At 55.5% G+C, this 18963-nt stretch overlaps 7 protein-coding genes across 7 annotated transcripts; 4 read left to right on the top strand and 3 right to left on the bottom strand.

The window, feature by feature from the left end:
- Positions 1-936: 936 nt before the first annotated feature.
- Positions 937-4365, top strand: BO70DRAFT_366246 (uncharacterized protein). The gene is made up of 2 exons (XM_025544288.1): positions 937-1666; positions 1730-4365. The coding sequence occupies exons 1-2, from the start codon at positions 1194-1196 to the stop codon at positions 4038-4040; spliced, it is 2784 nt and encodes a 927-aa protein (XP_025395024.1). The 5' UTR covers positions 937-1193; the 3' UTR covers positions 4041-4365.
- Positions 4366-4872: 507 nt separating this feature from the next.
- On the top strand, positions 4873-8679 carry BO70DRAFT_400551 (putative cytoskeleton assembly control protein Sla2; the record flags this gene model as incomplete). The annotated part of the gene is made up of 11 exons (XM_025546932.1): positions 4873-4880; positions 4958-5004; positions 5190-5265; positions 5330-5487; positions 5547-5627; positions 5675-5732; positions 5782-5966; positions 6021-7066; positions 7116-7265; positions 7322-8536; positions 8593-8679. The coding sequence occupies 11 exons, from the start codon at positions 4873-4875 to the stop codon at positions 8677-8679; spliced, it is 3111 nt and encodes a 1036-aa protein (XP_025395023.1).
- A 384-nt stretch (positions 8680-9063) lies between these two features.
- BO70DRAFT_260192 (uncharacterized protein) lies at positions 9064-9405 on the top strand (the record flags this gene model as incomplete). The annotated part of the gene is made up of 1 exon (XM_025538904.1): positions 9064-9405. A coding segment is annotated over one exon (342 nt), but the record flags the coding sequence as incomplete, so codon positions are not given.
- Positions 9406-11908: 2503 nt separating this feature from the next.
- Positions 11909-13261, bottom strand: BO70DRAFT_432911 (uncharacterized protein). The gene is made up of 2 exons (XM_025548367.1): positions 12792-13261; positions 11909-12024 (listed from the first exon to the last, which is right to left on the bottom strand). Exons 1-2 carry the CDS (start codon positions 13128-13130, stop codon positions 11956-11958), a joined length of 408 nt encoding a protein of 135 aa, XP_025395021.1. The 5' UTR covers positions 13131-13261; the 3' UTR covers positions 11909-11955.
- Positions 13262-13769: 508 nt separating this feature from the next.
- BO70DRAFT_345297 (uncharacterized protein) lies at positions 13770-15196 on the top strand (the record flags this gene model as incomplete). Its single annotated transcript, XM_025541496.1, has 3 exons — positions 13770-14341; positions 14406-14850; positions 14903-15196. 3 exons carry the CDS (start codon positions 13770-13772, stop codon positions 15050-15052), a joined length of 1167 nt encoding a protein of 388 aa, XP_025395020.1. The 3' UTR covers positions 15053-15196.
- Positions 15197-15402: 206 nt separating this feature from the next.
- On the bottom strand, positions 15403-17108 carry BO70DRAFT_374529 (FAD-dependent oxidoreductase; the record flags this gene model as incomplete). The annotated part of the gene is made up of 5 exons (XM_025544973.1): positions 15403-15970; positions 16157-16406; positions 16543-16706; positions 16756-16943; positions 16998-17108. 5 exons carry the CDS (start codon positions 17106-17108, stop codon positions 15403-15405), a joined length of 1281 nt encoding a protein of 426 aa, XP_025395019.1.
- A 408-nt stretch (positions 17109-17516) lies between these two features.
- On the bottom strand, positions 17517-18962 carry BO70DRAFT_356300 (CAIB/BAIF family enzyme; the record flags this gene model as incomplete). The annotated part of the gene is made up of 1 exon (XM_025541930.1): positions 17517-18962. One exon carries the CDS (start codon positions 18960-18962, stop codon positions 17517-17519), a length of 1446 nt encoding a protein of 481 aa, XP_025395018.1.
- Between the last annotated feature and the right edge of the window lies 1 nt (position 18963).

The raw sequence follows: 18963 nt of genomic DNA, 5'->3' as shown, positions 1-18963 counted from the left end.
TCCGAGCCGTGAGACGACAAGGTGCTGAAAGAAAGCTATCCTTACTTCCTCAGTTATCCGTCCCAGCGACAACGGCTATCCAACACGCTTCCTTGGCCGAGGTATTGTGCAGAAAGCCCCGATGAGCTCATTATTATGACGTTACGTTGCTGTCTGGCAGGCTTGAAACCCGATGTCGGGCCAAACGAGGATGCAGTCCGGGTGCCTGTAGATTTCTTTCTTCAGTCCGACTCGATCCGCTATGTCTGGTAGATAGACCCAGGCGTTTGCTGGAAAGTGGATCGATCGTAATGCGTCGGATAGATTCTCCGCTGGGGTGAATTCTTGACCGGCATATCATTGGCTGAGAACCTCCACTGGATGCTTTGCAGTCCCGATGACAACCTGCCTGTAACCCTGGTAGCCAGGTCCCCTCCCGCTGATTGGTGACCTCATTCCCCGAGCATGATGTGCCTGGACTCAGGAGACTCTCAGCTCTTCCAGACTTCCAACAGGAACTGGGGTCCTACTGCTGACAAGGTTTCGTGGCAGCTCCACCGCTTCTGCACCGACACGTTGACGATAAGGAATGGGTCGAACTGCGCTCCGCGGCGCAAGGTCAATGTAGGTGCTTCGTTTCCGGAGCTGCTGTCCGAGATGCCGTGTCATTTGATCTCAATCACTAGTGCATGGTAAATGGTAACTAACAGTAGATGGAGAGGGAATATTGTATTGTACTTACTCCGTACCGCCGAACGGAACCCGGCAGTCACGGGACCGGCCGTTGCAGGGGGGCGGGGCAACGTTGTTCCCGCCCCACGGGATACCGTCATGTCACGAGTGACGAACGATGATGACAGGATCAGCTGTAAGGCTGTAATGACTTGGTACTACTGGTACTACTGGCCCGCACGGAAAGCGCGGAGGTGAAGAACAATTAATCTACTGACTGTCGGAGTACAACTTGCTTGCAACCTCGCAACCTCATCTCGTCCGCTTCTCCCTTGTCCTGTCTCTCCATCTCCTCGCTCCTCGAGGTCCACTTGTCCTTTAACCCCCCTCTCTACCCCCCTTTTTCGTCCTCCCTCCTCCGTTTTACCCGCGAGCTGGTCTCATACAGGACCGATACGTTCTCTCCGGTGCCACTTGGTCTTTCGTTACCCCATGATCATGGAGGAGCTGTTATCGCTGGCCCTTTGATCGACCGGCTCCCAATGGGTTCATTCGGCAGTTTCCTCTTTATCTACGTCCTCGGCGGACTCACGTTCATCCCGCTGGTCCTGTCGCTGGCACTCCTCTTCGCCTATCTCACTCTCCCATCCCCCTCCCCACTCTCCCAGCGATCATCCGAAGCCACGCAAGGCTCGCTCCACCGCTCGAACGACGACCAGTACAGCCTCAAATCCGGCACCGATGAGCTCGCGGAAAAGTTCCATCGCACCCACGACTCCGATGTGGCTGCAGGCTATTTCGCCGTCTGCCGTGAATATGTGCCCGGTGGTGTCAATGGAAAGCCTCCCGAGAGAACCACCCCGGCCGGTGAGGTGATCGCCGCGGAGAGCCCGAGCGTCTACCAGGCCATGTATAGAAGCCTGTTCGACCGCAAGCAAGCACCCACCATCGAACCCGCCAAGAACAATCCAAAGAACGGGAAGCGCGCACGCAACGTATTCTATATCGTTCTCCGGTATGTTCCCTCCCCACCCCCCCTCCCAGAGGATTCGGGATACTCATGATTACGACTAAATAGGCATGGCCACTTGATGCTCTACGATAACGCGAACCAGGTGGAAGTCCGATATGTTATTTCGCTTGCCCATCACGACGTGAGCATTCATGGTGGAGAAGGTCAGATTCCGGAGGGAGAACTGTGGCTGAAGAGAAATGCCATCTGTCTGTCGCGCCGGCTGGAGTCGCTGGGGGATCTCGGAGGGCCTACGCCGCCGTTCTTCCTCTTCTCGGAAAATTTGTCGGACAAGGAGGACTTCTACTTCGCCATGCTCCAGAATCAGACCAGGATGTGGAACTCCCCGGACAGCCCTCCCAAGCACCAGCCATTTGATATCAAACACATCGTCACGCTTGTCCAGCGGCTGCATTCGTCTGAAGAGCAACTGCAGACACGATGGATCAATGCGGTGCTGGGCAGGCTGTTTCTCGCCATGTACCGAACGCCAGAGATGGAAGAGGTCATCCGGAAGAAGATCACCAAGAAGATTTCTCGTGTCAACAAGCCGAACTTCATCAGCAAGATCGGTCTCGAGAGGATTGATATGGGAGAAGAAGCGCCCTTCATCATCAACCCCAGACTCAAGGATCTGACGGTCGATGGGAACTGTTGCGTGGAGACGGATGTCCAGTATACCGGCAACTTCCGCGTGGAAGTCTCAGCAACGGTGCGCATCGACCTGGGACCTCGATTCAAGGCCAGAGAGGTCGACATCGTCTTGGCCGTGGTACTGAAGAAACTCGAAGGCCATTTGCTCATACGGTTCAAGCCTCCTCCGAGTAACCGGATCTGGATATCATTCGAAACAATGCCCAACATGGAAATGGACATTGAACCGATTGTCAGCTCGAAACAGATAACCTACGGCATCATCCTGCGCACCATTGAAAGCCGGATCCGCGAAGTGGTTGCGGAAAGTCTTGTCCTGCCGTTCTGGGACGACATCCCCTTCCTGGACACCGAATCGCAGCGTTTCCGAGGAGGCGTCTGGCAGCGCGAGATCCCGAAACCGGACACCAAGGAAGATATTCCCGACGAGTCTGGTGCTCAAATCCAGACCCCAGGAAGTACCAAAGACGACCCACTGGACGTGCTGAGAATCAAAGACGATCGCACAATGAGCGCACCAACACTCGCCGAGCCCGGGGACAAGGACACCACTTTAAAGTCCCGCAAGACATCCAAGACCTCCTTGGGCGATTCGGCCAAGAATGACGCCAGCGCGTCGTCCTCGGCCGTGGACAAGCCAGGCAGGTCGCCCCCACGGGTTATTCGATCTCAGACCTTCTCGCACGCCGCCGACCCGGTTCTTACAGCCGACCACGTGAATATCGATCGGGTCTTGTCCGACCCCAAGGGCGAGGAAAAGAGCAGTGCCACCAGCGCCATGATCGAGATATCGAACCGCTCTCCTCCTGGCTCGCCGGATAAAACGCCCGAGAACTCGCCGCCGACTGCCAGTCACTTGACCTCGGACAGCATGCCTCAGAGCCGGGATCCCTCCTTCGTCGAGTCCGTCGAAAGTTACGATGAACCCGTCAGTGAGCTGCCTACCCGCCCGCCTTCTATCCACCATGGAAACGACTCGTCCAGCAACCTTAGGGGCGTGGAGAACGGCTCTACCGCATCCTTGAATAGCGACAAAACAAGACGGCTCAGCACGCTCGAAACTTTGACCCGATCCATTACGAACGGCTCGGAGGGCAAATCCACAGGCCCCCTATTGAACACGGCCACCTCCGTCGCTAAGAAATGGGGATGGAACATGTTCGGCAGAGGCGAGTCTAGCTCCGGCCAGGATGCGCCTCGCCCTGCAGGGACTCCAGACCAGCCGATCGGGCGCGGCCACCCTCTCCCTCCACCCGGGACACCGTTGCCGCGCCCCGACAAGTTTGGCTATAAGAGGAGCTCCGCCGCGATGCCCAAGCGGAAACCTGTTGGGGTCCCTCCACCCTTGCCGGAACGGAAGCCCGAGAAGGAGAACAAGCGGCCTGTCCCCAAGCCACCTCTTCCCCGACGCAAGCCCATGTACCACCCCGAGGACGCGGAAAATCACCCCGAAGAGCTGCTGGTGGTGGAGGCGCCATACGATTCGGGACCCAACAGCCCGGTTGTGGACATCGCACCGGACGGAGGGCTCGCGGCACCGCCGAGCACGAAGGGCAACTCACCCCTGTCCACCCCGGGCGAGCCCGAGGCCGGGGGCAGCTGGGAGGAGGAGACTCGTGACGCGTCCGACTGCGATGCGAAGACTCCAGGTTTGCAGCCTAGACTGGATACGGAGAAGCACGGCATGGAGATCCTGTCTGCCACGGACGGGATCATTCCCTGACGAGCGAACTGTTGCCTGGCGGAGAGCGAAACAAGACGGATAGAAGAGGATGACGCATAAAGCAAGCTCTGCAGAGCGGAGCGCTGTCTGTCCGGAGCAGGCGTTTTGATTAAGACAGGAAGGCGCGAGACAAGGCGGACGGCATTTCTTCCTGGGCATCCCCATGGTATACCCTCTCAGCTGGTTCTTGAGCGTGTGCAGCAGTCTGGCGTCATTTGTGATGTGGTGTCCACGCAAAATCTAGTGGTATGGTCTGGTCTATTGATTGTTTCTGTCGGCCCGGAGTAGATAGGCAGCGTTATTTAATCTTTATATTTTTTTTCTTGTTTTTTCTCTTGTGAGTCGGGACGCCTAGGGAGTGGTAGATCGTACGTAACTACTATTGGAGCAATTGGGCATGTCGGATTGGGCGACAAGATCGCTGCCTACGGAGTACGAGGGAGGAGAATCGAAGGAGGAAAGGACGGGACCCGCGCCAAGCCCGACTGCAGGCGTCAGCTTCTGGCCTTCCCTTCCGGACGTCATCCTCTCTCTTCCTTCTCTCCTTCTGTCCTGGTCGCTCTTCTCCCCTCCCCTCCTCGCATTCCCCCCCTCCGTATTGTTCATTGCCCTTTTGAACCGCCATTGTCCACTGTCCACGCGCCGTCCTCCCTCTGGACATCTTCTTGTCTTTTAATCCCCCCCCCTCCCCCCCGTCCATCCCCGATAGGGACATTCGAACTGATAGCGCAGTCCGGATTCGGGCCCACCGGCTCCCGCCGCCCTTCTCCGTCTTCTGTTCCCCTGACCTGATCCACCTCCCCCTCCCCTCCACAGCTTCGCAACCGCCAGCATGAGTCGGTACGTGATGCTTCAATGAGTCCCGCGGACAACCCGAATTGGGAGATAAAGATGGAATGCTGACATCGCGTGTGTAGCACGGAGGCTGATTTGGCGATTAACATTCGCAAGGCCACGAGTATTGGTAAGTCGCAACCCAACCGCTGCCGTGTCTCTCGCGGGCCTCATGAGTTCTGGTGACTGATCATATCGCATTCATTCTACAGAGGAAACCGCCCCGAAACGTACGGATTGACCCCCTCACTCGCCCCGTGCATCAGAACGCGTTGCCCCGCCTGCACCAACCCGCCGTTCGCTAACTCGCCCCAGGGAAGCATGTTCGGAGCTGCATCGTGTACACATGGGACCACAAATCGTCCGCCGCCTTCTGGGCCGGCATGAAAGTGTATGTGGCAGTCGAGTGGCTCTTCCTAGTTTGATTGCGATCGGCTGACCGGTCGTTTGTCTAGCCAACCCGTCCTGGCCGACGAAGTCCAGACCTTCAAGGCGCTCATCACGATACACAAGGTCTTGCAAGAAGGACACCCGGTGGTGGTTCGGGAGGCGCAGCAGCATGTCAATTGGATCGATAGTCTGATGCGAGGTGTTGGAGGAGAGGGAATTCGAGGTGCGCAATATGATAACTGAACCTGGGCAGGCAGGGTGCTGACTTGAGACTGTCGATAGGATACGGTCCTCTGATTCGCGAATACGTCTTCTACCTCGAGTCGAAGCTGACCTTCCACCGGAACCACCCCGAATTCAACGGTTAGGATACAAACGCTGCGCCCTCGCATGGTTACTGATGGTCCCAGGCCTGTTTGAATATGAGGAGTACATCAGTTTGAAGACGATCAACGATCCGAATGAGGGGTAAGCTGGATAATCGCACAATGGACGACACCCAGCTAACGACATCTAGATACGAGGCCATTAGCGACCTCATGACGCTGCAGGATCAGATCGACGCCTTCCAGAAGTTGATCTTTTCGCATTTCCAATCGGGAACCCACAACGAGTGCCGGATCTCTGCCTTGACGCCTCTGGTCCAGGAGAGCTACGGTATCTACAAGTTCATCACCAGCATGCTGAGGGCCATGCATACGAGTATGCTCGTCTCCCCTAGGCCGATTCTATGGAACTGACTCATATTTTGCGCAGCCACGGGTGACACGGAGGCTCTAGAGCCCCTCCGTGGCCGATACGATGCCCAACACTACCGCCTTGTTCGCTTCTACTACGAGTGCTCGAACCTGCGGTATCTGACCAGTCTGATCACCGTCCCCAAGCTGCCCCAGGACCCTCCCAACTTGCTGTCGGAGGATGACGACCGTCCGGCTCTGCCGAGGCGACCGATGAAAGAGCCCGAGCCTACGCCGACCCCGCCGCCCAAGGCGGTCGCTGACCCGGAGCCCATCAATGATTTCTGGACCAATGAAGCCAAGCGCCAGCAGGAGGAGTATGAAGCAGAGCAGCGTCGTCTGCAGCAGCAATGGGACGATCAGCAGCAGCAGCAACTTCTTGCGCAGCAGAAAGCACAGCTCGACTTCGAGGAACAGCAACGCCTCCAGGCAGAGCAGCAGCGCCTCGCTCAGGAGCAACTGTTGCGTGAACAGTACCAGACCCAGACGCAGGGTCGCTTGGCTGAACTGGAGCAGGAGAATCTGAATGCTCGGGCTCAGTATGAGCGCGACCAGCTGATGCTGCAGCAGTACGACCGTCGTGTCAAGGACCTGGAGGAACAGATGAACCAGTTGACCTCCAACCTGAACCTGCAGAATGCCTCCAAGGATGACCTGATTCGGTCTTTGCAGGAGCAGGTGAACACGTGGCGGTCCAAGTACGAGGCCCTGGCCAAGCTCTACTCGCAGCTCCGACAGGAGCATCTCGACTTGTTGCAGACGACGAAGAGTCTCAAACTCAAGGCGGCATCGGCGCAGGAGGCAATTGAGCGCCGTGAGAAGCTCGAGCGTGAGCTCAAGACCAAGAACCTCGAGCTGGCCGACATGATCCGCGAGAGAGACCGTGCGCTGCACGACAGAGATCGTCTTACCGGGAGCAACAAGGATGACCTCGAGAAGGTCAAGCGGGAGCTCCGCTTTGCCCTTGAGCGCGCAGAGAATGCGGAACGCTCCAAGGGCACGGAGATCTCGACCCTGTTGTCGAGATACAACCGGGAAATGGCCGACCTGGAAGAGGCTCTCCGGGTAAGCATAACAGCAGCTTCTCGGTGATAATCACTAACAGTGAACGCAGAACAAGTCTCGCGCCCTGGAGGAGATCTCCAGCAAGAACTCGGAGCGCTCCGGGGACCACGATCTTGCCCTCCGCGAAAAGGACGAGGAAATCGAAGTGTACAAGTCTGGTATGGAGCAGGCGCTGATAGAGCTCGAGGAGCTGAAGATGGTACGTAATGATAGGAGCTGATGGTCTTGCCACTAAGCTAACGGGCTCCGCGATAGAACCAAGGTGACGTCGACACCGCGCTCGACACGCAGATCGACCATGTTCTGCACAGCACCGTCTCCAAGATTAACGATATCATCGATTCCGTGCTCCAGACCGGTGTGCAGCGTGTGGACGACGCATTGTATGAATTGGATTCGTCCATGCAGGCTGGTAACCAGAATGCCTCGCCCCCGTATGTGCTTTCGCAGATCGAAAAGGCTTCGGCGTCCGCCACGGAGTTCTCCACATCGTTCAACAACTTCATCGCGGACGGGCCCAACAGCACCCATGCGGAGATCATCCGGACCGTGTCCATCTTCTCGGGATCCGTTGCCGATGTGTTGAGCAACACCAAGGGGTTGACGCGCTTCACCAACGACGACAAGAACGCGGACCAGATTATCAACGCGGCGCGTAAGTCTGCGCAGGCCACCGTGCGGTTCTTCCGGGGTCTCCAGTCCGTCCGTCTGGAGGGTCTGGAGGCCTTGCAAAAGACCGATGTTGTGATCAACAACAACCTCGAGGTGCAGAGGGACTTGCAAACCCTGTCGAAGCTGGTTGATGCGTTTGCGCCGAAGAGCGCGAAGATTGCCACCAACGGCGATCTGGGTGACCTGGTGGACCAGGAACTTCTCAAGGCGGCCGATGCCATTGACGCCGCGGCCCAGCGACTGGCCAACCTCAAGAAGAAGCCCCGCGATGGCTTCACCACTTATGAACTTCGGATCAACGATGTCATCCTGGCGGCTGCAATTGCGGTGACCACCGCCATCGCCGAACTGATCAAGGCGGCCACTGCATCCCAGCAGGAAATTGTGCGGGAGGGCCGCGGTAGCTCGTCGCGGACTGCCTTCTACAAGAAGAACAACCGGTGGACCGAGGGGTTGATCTCGGCGGCCAAGGCGGTTGCCTCCTCGACCAACACGTTGATTGAGACGGCGGACGGGGTCATCTCTGGCCGCAACTCTCCAGAGCAGCTGATCGTTGCCAGTAACGATGTGGCGGCCAGTACGGCGCAGCTGGTGGCTGCCAGTCGTGTCAAGGCCACGTTCATGAGCAAGACCCAGGATCGGCTGGAGACCGCCAGCAAGGCGGTTGGCGTGGCGTGCCGGACGCTGGTGCGACAGGTGCAGGAAATCATCTCGGAGAAGAACCAGGACGACGGCGACAAGGTGGATTACGCGAAGCTCAGCTCGCACGAGTTCAAGGTGCAGGAGATGGAGCAGCAGGTAAGTTTTGGGTGTCTCTGTCCGTGGCGTGAGTGGGACTAATGAGTTGCTGCCAGGTCGAAATCCTCCAGCTCGAGAACAGCCTGTCCCGGGCCCGTCAACGCCTGGGAGAAATGCGCAAGATCTCTTACCAGGAGGACTGAAAAGGCAAAGGCGGCGTGCTGCTCTTGCCATGGATTTAGCGAGCGGAAGCTGGTCTGCCCGGCTCGGATGGCGGCCAGGTGGTGGTTTCATTCTGTTTGCGTGTTGCGTGTGTCTTTTATCATTCTGACTGGCAGTGCTTAGTTTGTTGGATATACCAGAGAGAGAGAGAGAGAAAGCCGTGTCTGTCCATGTACTTCCCAGCATGATGTAACTGTATATAGCCTGACCAACAGTAGAGTTGTCGACATGAGATCATCCACCCATCATCCACCCATCATCCCGGGATTTTGTTCCATGCCCATGTCTCTTCGACTGAACTCGAGGGATGGAACGAACTCACCACAACCATCATCAACATGGATCGCAACGCCGTCGCCCTGGTACTCTCCATCCCGGAGCTGCTGGAGCTCATCCTCGTCCGCCTGGACATGCGCACGCTGCTCCTCTCCCAGGGCGTCTGCAGGACCTGGCAAACCATCATCACCCGATGCCCTCACCTCCAACGAGCCCTCTACTTCCAACCCTGCCGGTCCTCCCCCCCAGGGACCACCTCCCAGGACCGGCCCCTCAACCCCCTCTTCCAGTCCATCATCAGCCCCTACATCATCAGCGAGACGGGACCCAAACGCCCCAACCCAGCCACCATCGCCGCCATCTCCGAGCCCACGGCCAGCTGGCGCCGCATGCTCATCCGGCAGCCCCCGACCTCCCTCCTCACGGTGGTCGAGTACCCCCAGTACGAGGCCCGAGACTTCCTCGCCACGTACCTCGTCATGCCGGACGGGGACCATCTCCGCCTCAACGCCCTGGAGTACCTGAGACAGAAAGAGGGGCTGCTCCTTTGCCCCGATGATTGCCCGCCGGTCCGGTATGGTCTCATGCTGGGATGCTGGCGGACGGACCGGGCGGGGTTGGATCGGGATTGTGAGGTGTTTATGATTAGGGTTGTGGCGCCCCGGGAGGCGTTTCCGGGGATGCCGGGGGTTTTGGGGAGGGTGGTGGGGAGGGGGACTTGGGTTTAGGTTGTTGTTTTTGATCTTTTGATCGTGTGTCTTCTTGGGGTTGTAACGGGTTGGGTTTGGTGGTCGAGATGGTTTGAATGTTAATGTTGATGTTGATGTTGATGTTGATGATTTCTCTTCTCGTTGGTATTTCTTTTTGATTCCTGAGAAATATGGGAATGGGCCTTCATCATGATATCGGAAAAGGTGAAAAGGTGAAAAGGTGAATGGCTGGATGGATAGATGGGTAATAGATAGGTAGATATACTATACTAGGTCTGTCTGTGGATGTGGATGTCCATCACTTAATAATTGATTGATTGATCGTGATATATCTGTTCAGAATGAGAATGCAATCCAGTTTATTGAATTGTTTTTTTTTTATTCCAGCTACTTATTCACACCACACAGCTAGTTGATGTTCAACTTCTGGTGAATCTGATTTTGATCTTGGTCTATATAATCTGTCTTCTTTCCTCTTCTTCCTCTTCCTCTTCCTCTTCCTCTTCCTCTTCTCCTTCCTTCTTCCGTGGTTGAGGGAGTATACCTTGGATATCTACATGGATATGTTATATGTTATATGAGATATACGTTGCACTACATTTTAAGGCACGAATAAGAGCACACTCCAAGACATTGTTGGACTATATAGAAATACTCTCCGTCTCTCAGACAGGGAGGGCTATACGCAACTATCATATATGGATTCAAACTCATGAAAGTATCTGGAATGGTTGAATTCCCTGCATCATGTGAACAACAGTTGAAGCGGACCGGACCTACAAGAAGGTGGTTATTAGAAAACTTGGCGGTTATGAGATGTTATCCGGTCTCTTCAAGGACGCTATCCTGGAAACGAAGAAACCGCCGTCTGTGTCGATCGAATGTCGTCGCAACGACATTCGAGTCAAGGACAGCCACAGGGCAGGGGAGAAAGCCACATTGGCGTTCGAGACAGACGGCCAGCTTGAGATAATCTATCTTATATCAACGCTTTTATGAAGTGTGCGTTACCCTGGCTTCTTAGTATATGCTGCGAAGGGGTAAAAGGACACGGACAGATCTTGAAACAACATGACGCCCCCCATGTCCGATGGGCCGATATACATTTCACAGGACAGATGAGGACGCACGAGAATCGATTCTCAGACCCTTGCAGAAGACTCTCAAATAGAGAACTGGTGGTCTTCCACCATCTTGTCATTGCCGACACATATCTACCAGCAACATGTGTCGTTGGTGGGTGAACACCTATATTCGATTCTGCAGGACGGAGTACGACCCTTGGATATTATCCGGTGGACGTGCAGTGTTGGGAGATACTGGACGTGTTTCTTTCTTCTTGCGATGAGGAGGATAGGATTTAGCAAGGGCGAGGGTCAGTCATGCTCGACATGAACCCCCTCTTTAGGGTTCGGTTGTTCTCAATAAAGCAGACAGTGGGGTGTATCTGACGCTCTGCTTGAAGGTCTGTTCAACGGAGTGTTCCAGAAGTTCGGACCGAAACGACGACTGAAGATATGCATGGTCTCTCAGTCAGTGGGGGAGTTGAAATATGTGCAGTGGATAGAGCGAATCTCGCTGAAACCTACAGTACTCTTGCTAGGATTGTCCAGTACAACAGCGCGGTTGTTTACTGTGGAAAAATGTTTTTGTGGGCTATTGCTCTTCCTGGCGAACCCCTGCCATGCAGAAAGACTACATTGGAAGGAACATCCGGCGGAGCATGTCGATATGCAGGATCTGGTCAGAGAGTTGTCTCCCCAGCTGTATACTCTATGCTTTACCTTGCCCAACATACATTTGCTGCTCGGTAGATGCCGGTAACAAGTTCAAACTGGTCTTGCTAATTGCCAAGCTGTCGATAGTGGAGAAAGTTCAGCTCTTTTCTCTGGAATGGGCGTAATGCACCCGAATAATGGACCTCCATTTCTCCGAGAGACTCGAGATGTTTTGATGTATCAGTATGTCTGTGGGTAAAAAACACCAGTCTCTTGGAGCTGTGGAATAAGATGAATCGGGACCGTACTCATCTTGGTGGTTTTGACCTCGGGCCCCTCTCGGGTTGCTCAATTCTTGAACAAATCTCAGTTCGACGAAGTGATTGCCACAACATCGACTGGCTGGTTTTATATATCGGTATTTCGAATACGCCAGTACATGGACATGTGTATAGCTTGTCATATTGCAAGTTTCTGCCCATTTCACGCAGAATAAGGAAGCCAAATTACGCTTTGGCTTTTGTCCTCTGGAGGTTTATCGAGAAATGGCGCATTATGCAGCGCATGAGATCAGCACTCTGCGTGCAGGTGGCCTCGGTGGTCTTGAAGGACCATTGCCCTTCTGTAGTGCAAATTTATCGACGTTTACTTGATTCGTTAGCTGTGCCTGCGCGCTTGTTAGAGATTTTGCGATGGCATCATCCTAACTTTTGATCAGATACTTTATGCCGACAACTTAGTTCCTTGATTAGGGCTCGCTCACCGGAGTGTGCGAAAACACTCCGACTGTGAACTAGAAGATACCTATGATTTAGCCATGATCCTAGGGTGATGCAATTGGGTTTTCAATTTTTCAGCTGTTATGATCTATATTCTGCTGAGTTCAAAGAGTTCGTTGGAAAGAAGTGTCTTGATCTGCATATGAAAAGAATACCACGGTATCATGGATCCAGGAAAAGACACAGGTAAGTATAATCAGCTTCGGTTATCTGGCTATCTCGGGTCATTCGTTAACGAAACAGTGGCAACAAGATTAAAGAGGTTTTTCCCCCCCTCTGTATCGAAATGAGAGAGATATTTTCCTAATGACATTGCTCAAGAAAGAGCTGGAAAAAAGAGTTCCATGAACTCTGACGGCGAACTCGGCTTTCCGGTTTTATATCCAGACAGCCATACATATTGGATATCCAATACGACATCCGAGGACTTCAGGAAAAGATATTCTCTTCTCACCAGACCAGAGAGAAGCCGCTCTCATCGTTGAGTTAGTCTTCTCCGGAGAAACGCTTCCCCTTGTCGAACTGAGAGGTCTCGCAGATATGTGCCAGTAAGCAGACTGGCTGTCGAATCATCGCTGTTGCAGATGTTAAAAAGTCTCGCTGTACTAACCAGTCTTCCACAATCGAACCTGGGAGTCTTCTTCCTGGCCTGTTCGACACTGGATATTAGGTGGTACCCTGAGTTCCAAGGTAGGAGTGCTGAAGAGCATTCTGGTTGACTGAAAGGGATGGTGCAGGGTTCAAGCCCAATCCGCAGATGGTACGCGGTCGGATGGCATGTTCTTTCGATGACTTGATGTCGCATAGGTTTAGACATGAGATTTTTGGGATTGAATAGATAGACGGCCTCTCTAGTTAGGCAATAGAAATCAATGGTGGAAACACTTTCCTTGGCTGTCTCTTCCGGGCAGGAGTCAAGGGGCGTGACCCTCCTTCCCGATCGAGTCATCCATCCATCGGGTCTCGCTTTTCTTCTTCGCTTTCTTCTTCTTCTTCCTCTCTCCCCAATCCAATCCAATCCCCTCCATTCGTTCAAACCGCAGAGATATCAATGGTTTATTATGTGTCCAATCTATTATCAGATGCTGTTTCCATCGTCAGCCAAATAACCACTAGCCCATCGGTAGGGAGATGTCAACCCCCCCCCCCAAACTTAATCCTGTAGCCCATCAGACACTAACGTTGCTTCAGAATGAACTTTCGTTCGTCCAGCAGCCAAACCTGCCCACTCAGGGGAACCCCGAGAAATCATGTCTGACAAGCGGATTCCGCGACTCAGACACCCCAGAGTTCGGTATTACCCGAACCAAATCCACTGTCTTAGTCGCGTGCTAACCAGAAGTTTCCCCCAAGAAATCCCCAGACTAAGACGACGACTACCATGGTTGCGATCTAGATAGAGGCCCTTTCCGAGCCTCGGTTGATGGACCTGCACCTGCGGAACACATTAGCCACCCCTTTTCATTGGTGGAAGCAGTTGCTCCAGCAACATCCACCTGGGGCTTATCTTCCAACGTCAACGTCACCGCTGCACGGCGAAGACCATCCGCTTATCGATCCTCCGTAGAGCAGCCTCCTCCTCTGACAAATGGACGGTGATAAGAGGCGAGCCATAGCCATTTGGAACGAGAAGGTGTTTGCAGAGGAAGTGAAGAGGGTTTCGAGCGGAGCCAGCAACGGGACCACCGCCGCGTACTCCGTCAAACGAAAGCCCCCGTCCGACCCAGACCAGGACCAGGAGCCCGACACGGGCAAGCGACCCCGCCAGGAATGCCCAGAATCTCCCTGTTCCGGGCCCAGCCCGTCCTGGAATCATGACATCCCCGTGCCCCAGTCTGTCTCCCGCTCCGAGTCGAGTCCGCCCGGGTCCAGTCCTAGTGCCACGCGCGTCAAATCCCAGCTGGCCACCGCCACCCCCAAGGTCGTCTTTCTGCAGCAGACCGACGACCCCGGGAGCGACGCCGTGAAAGACCTCCTGACCTTTCTGCTCTTCAGCGGCGATCCCCTCCGCGAGGGGGATCAGGATGGCATCGAGAAGATATCCCAGGCGTCGTGTCGCTGCACCGCCGAGTTCCGCAGCGAGGGGTCCTGGGTGATGGACGTGGTCCGACCTTTGCTGGACCTGGCGATTGGAGATCTGTCGCTGGAATCGTGGAGCGTGTATGCCGAGCCGAACCATGTTCCCACGAGCCCGACGGTCCGATGCTAACGAAGCTAACACTAGGCAATCCGAGTCCGTGGGTGCGAAATACCTGCCTCGATATACGGCGAAAGACACGGTCTCTCGGACGATCGATCTGGTGGTGGGCCTCCCCAAAGAACCGTGGATTTCCGAGTATGAACGCATCGACATCGACGCGGCCGGTCGGGATCTGAGCCACGTGGACCATCCGCACACGGGGAAACGACTGCTGGGGCTGGGATTGGAAGCCAAGGCGCCGGAGGGCAACTTGGTTGAAGCGCAAGTGCAACTGGCGGTGTGGATGGCGGGTTTGGTGGTCTGGGGCTTCGACCAGCGCCCTCCGTCCATGCCGTCGGCCGCCAGCGTCGCCCGGGGCGATGGAGCTCCGATTCCCCCGCCGGTGGTGGGTTGCACAATCGTCGGAGAGGATTGGAAGTTCTATATCGTCTATGGCGCGGCGGGGGTGGACGATTCGCTGTCGGAAGTGGTAGGTTTGGTGCTGTGATTCTTGTTTCTGAGAGCCATACTGACTGGTGTAGCGGGTCTGGGGACCACTGGCGCGTCTGAACAGCCAGACCACGACGGAAGAGGACACGACGACTCTGCTGCGGCGGCTGCGACGCGTGATGCAGTATATCCAGGGCCCCTATTTGGAAAAATTGCTGGCAGTGATGGACCGATGTGATTGATCCGATGCTCGGACGCGGATTTGATCCGGTCCTTCCCTTTTTTTTTCTTTGCCTGCCTGGGCTTCGGGCTTCAGGGCGAGATTTACGATAGACATGAATACAGGAGGTGATTCTCGGGTTTCTACTTTGAGAACTAAATGGTACTTGAATCTGGTGTCGAAGTCATATTTTCGTATTCATCGTAAGAAACAAGACGTATTCCCAAACTAGAATCCCGATGGCATGTCATGTCATGTAGTTAGCAACCGTGCCTGCGCCAATACCAACACCAACACAAAGCCATTCTCAAGCAGAACCACTCGACCAAGATGTCCAGACACCCACCCAATTCCTCCCTCATGACATAACCATCACTCCCAACCAGAATACCACCTCCTCCTCAACCCCCCAATCCCACACGACGCCCTCCCCACCGAACCAGGCAACCTGACCCTCCTCCACTCGTCAAACCTCTCCCTCGCTTCCCTCACCACCATCTCCCCGCCCCCTAACCTGTCCTCCACCCGTGCAGAAACAACCCTCACCCACCCAATCTCCGTCGCCCTCGTAACCCCCGCCCCGGAAAGAACCCAGTCACGAAATCGCTGTGCGAGCCCATCGCGCATCTGGAATATGCGCTGGGTGTCCCTCGCGCTGAGGATGTTGTGGTCTGCGATGGGTTTGCGGAGGGAGGAGTAGAGGTGGAGGAGGGAGGGGAGGGAGGAGTGTAGGTGGTTGGTTTGGGAGGGATGTGGCTGGGAAGAGTATGGTTGGGAGGGGGAGGGGCTGGAGGTTTGGAGGTGGAGGTGCAGGTGCAGGTTCAGGAGGCCGAGGAGGGTGGATAGCACGAGGGCGTCTTCGAGATGGAGGGCGGTTTCTTGGGCTTCGTGGGGGGGGTTGGAGTGGGAGTGGTGGAGGGGCCGAGGAGGGTGGTTTGGCCTTTTGTCCAGGCGGGGAGGGGGAGAGGGGGGAGGTTTTGGGTTGGGGTGGGTGGTGTGGGTGGTGTGTTTGGTGAAAGGGAGAGGATGGTTTGGAGGCTGTGATGTGGTTGTTTATCAGTTAGGATCTCTGTCTGGGTTGGGGTGGGAGGAATTGAGTATAGGAGGGAAAGGGAGAGGAACGGACCGATCATCCCATCCGGGACAGGTTTCTTGGATCGTTTGCGCTTGAGGCAGATTGTGGGAGTCTGCGCGGTAGATAGTCAAGGTGAATATCTCGCCGTGTGGAAGGGGGTAGAGGATAGCGTGTTGGTCTGGGCCGAGCCAGGCTGTCACGCTCTTTCTTTGCCAGAGCTCGTCGATTCGGGGGTTGTTGAGCGCCTCCAGGTGCTTTTTGGATATTGTGGTTTGGTATGTGACCTGGTTGGGTGTGTTGTCTGGGGGTTTGTCTGCTGTGGGGAGAGGGTGCGAAGACGCCAGGATTGCAGCTCTGACTTGGGAATTGATGCCTATATGCGTGGGTCTGTTAGTCGAACTGTGCATATGGGATACAGTTGTATGATGGAAACAGACCGTCAGCTCCGATGAGTACGTCCCCTAGAATATGTTCGCCGTCGTCTAGGATAACTTCTGCGCTTTCGCACAGCATTTCTGTTACCACTGCATTGCGGATGGACACGCCTAGGCTTCTTGCTCGATCTTGTAGAATGCGGAGCAAGTCCTCTCGATGGATAGTCCTATGCATATTGCCATTAGCCATTTCAACTTAGACAAGGGGAGACGTACACCCAAATACCCCCGTACACGCGACACACATCCTCCCCGCACGGCATCGCCCGGATCAACCCCCCATCGGCATATCGACGGAAATCGATCGATTCGATAATATCCGCTTTCTCCCGAACGGCATCGAGAAGATCTAGCTGTTGTAGGATATACGTGCCGTTTGGGGGGATGTGCACTCCCGGGATGGTCTGTCTGATATGAGTCTGCGGGAAGGGCAATAGGAAATGACAATGGCAGCATACCCCCTCAATGGGATCCCTCCCATTTATAACAACCACGTCGAGTCCCTCCCGGAAACAGGCAATCGCGCACACGAAAGCCTCGATATCAGTGCCGAGGATGAGGACTTTCATCTTGATTTGCTTTGCTGTAGTCTCGTGGGGTACTCGTTTCCGTTGATGCGGGATGACGTGCACATAGAGCCGGTGTTATCCCAGAAATAAACCCCAGCAATTCGATGCTCATCCTCTGGGGCCCTGCTCTTTATCTGAAAGAGGCCCCTCGTTGACAGCCAGGTTACCGTTCTGCAGCGGGGCTTTGCTGGAGCTGATCAGGGCTGCAGTAGGAAAAAGAAACGCGGCCGTTAGATTCGGTCAGCTTTGCTGGGCATCGACACAGATTGGGGATTGGGCTAATGGCAGACATTGTGATTGGATGCCTGCGGGCTTTGCTCGTTCTGGACACAATTCGAACAGGGCTGCTGGTTCTTTGTGCAATGCGGGGGCCAGCGGGGCAGACACGAGGGTACCAGACCGAGGGAATCAAAGCCAGCGCTTCTCGTCGGACCCCAACGGTTTGGGCATTATCTCACATCCGATCTCAACACCCTCTATAGACGCAGCGTGTCGGATAGAAGTCATTTCCCCGAACCCGGTCATTCGCGCCTCGAGATACTCAATGGGGACATCCTGCGTGCGGGTATAGTCCGGGGCGTCGTGGAAGCCGCTCTTCCCTTCATACTGGCCCAATGATCGGAGGTACTTCATCACCCCTGCCAACGAGACATCCACCTGCCAGGACCCTCCGTCCGTTGCCTGCCTATATAGCGCCGCCATGATCCCCGCCGCGAGGAAATAGCCACCTGCGTGGTCCAACGCCTGACATGGTAGCGGGCGAGCCGCTTCCCCGGCGCCGAAGTGCTCTGCCTCGGAAACATTCAGCCCAGAGCATGTCTGGACCAGGGAGTCGAAGCCCCGTCGCTGAGACCACGGACCGTCAGGGCCGTAGGCGGACATGTTTGCACAGATGATCCCGCGATCCTGACGTTGTTTCGCAATTGCCTCTGGCGACAAGCCTCTCGCCGCCATACTTCCTGGTCGGTATCCCTGGATAAAGACGTCTGCACCCTCCAGAAGTTCACGGAGCGCTGTGTGATCTAATCTATTATTCAAATCCAGCTGGATCGTCCGCTTTCCGCACCCGAACTCCCGATCCAGGTCCGGCAAATCCGGTAGATGCGGACTCGTCACCCAGAGCACGTCCGCGCCATGAGCGGCCAGCGTCTTCCCGCATAACGGGGCCGCAATTACCCGCGACAGTTCCAGGACGCGCAGTCCTCGTAAGCATTTGTCTGCATTCTGTGGGCCCGGGAGACGACGAGGGGCGTCGCCGATGCGGCGGAGGAGGATGGGAAAGTCGGCGATGGCTTTGGCGTGGGGAAGAACGTCCCATTGGGAGTAGGTGCGAAGAGCGGCGATGGCGAGGTTGGCGTCCACGGCGGTGCACTCGAGGTCGACGGATCGCCAGGCGGAGATCTTCGAGGCGATGTCATCGCGGGTGGCCGAGGGGATGCAGCCAAGGAGAGATTTGGTCCCTTCGCGGTGATTGAGGAAGGAGTCGTGGACGCGGACGTAGCCGTCTGATGTCGCGTGGAGTCCTCCGATGGGGCCCCAAGCGGATGGAGCAGCAGCTCCGTTGAGGGTGTAGAGTCGTTCGCATTTGAATTCGATGCAGGCGTGTTCGTAAGGCACGGAGACCGTTGGGGGAGGGTTGTTAGTCCGGAGACTGTAAATCTGAGATGCAAGCAACGCGGACAGCGCAATGGAGGCTTGGGCGAGATGGCCGACTTTGTAGGAAGAGGGGAGACCAGGTTCGGTGGTGTCAGTTATGGCAAGGGACTCGAGGGTGGCTGGGGGGAGATTGAGGCCGGTCCAGATGTGATGGATGGTGTCGCGGGGGGTGAAGGAGGTTCTGTCGGGGAGGGACATG

This window comes from Aspergillus heteromorphus (genome assembly GCF_003184545.1).
Source record: "Aspergillus heteromorphus CBS 117.55 chromosome Unknown BO70scaffold_40, whole genome shotgun sequence".
In the NCBI taxonomy this organism is placed as follows: Eukaryota; Fungi; Ascomycota; class Eurotiomycetes; order Eurotiales; family Aspergillaceae; genus Aspergillus; species Aspergillus heteromorphus.
The sequence above is the reverse complement of the archived record's forward strand: the minus strand, read 5'-3'. Positions and strand labels throughout refer to the sequence as shown.

Excerpts from the sequence above, each read along its gene's own strand:
- BO70DRAFT_366246 (XM_025544288.1), top strand. The coding sequence starts at position 1,194 with ATGGGTTCATTCGGCAGTTTCCTCTTTATCTACGTCCTCGGCGGACTC. Across the intron at positions 1,667-1,729 it reads GTATTCTATATCGTTCTCCG|GCATGGCCACTTGATGCTCT; the intron begins GTATGTTCCCTC and ends ACGACTAAATAG.
- BO70DRAFT_432911 (XM_025548367.1), bottom strand. The coding sequence starts at position 13,130 with ATGACTCGATCGGGAAGGAGGGTCACGCCCCTTGACTCCTGCCCGGAA. Across the intron at positions 12,025-12,791 it reads GGTTCGATTGTGGAAGACTG|AAGGGCAATGGTCCTTCAAG; the intron begins GTTAGTACAGCG and ends TTTGCACTACAG.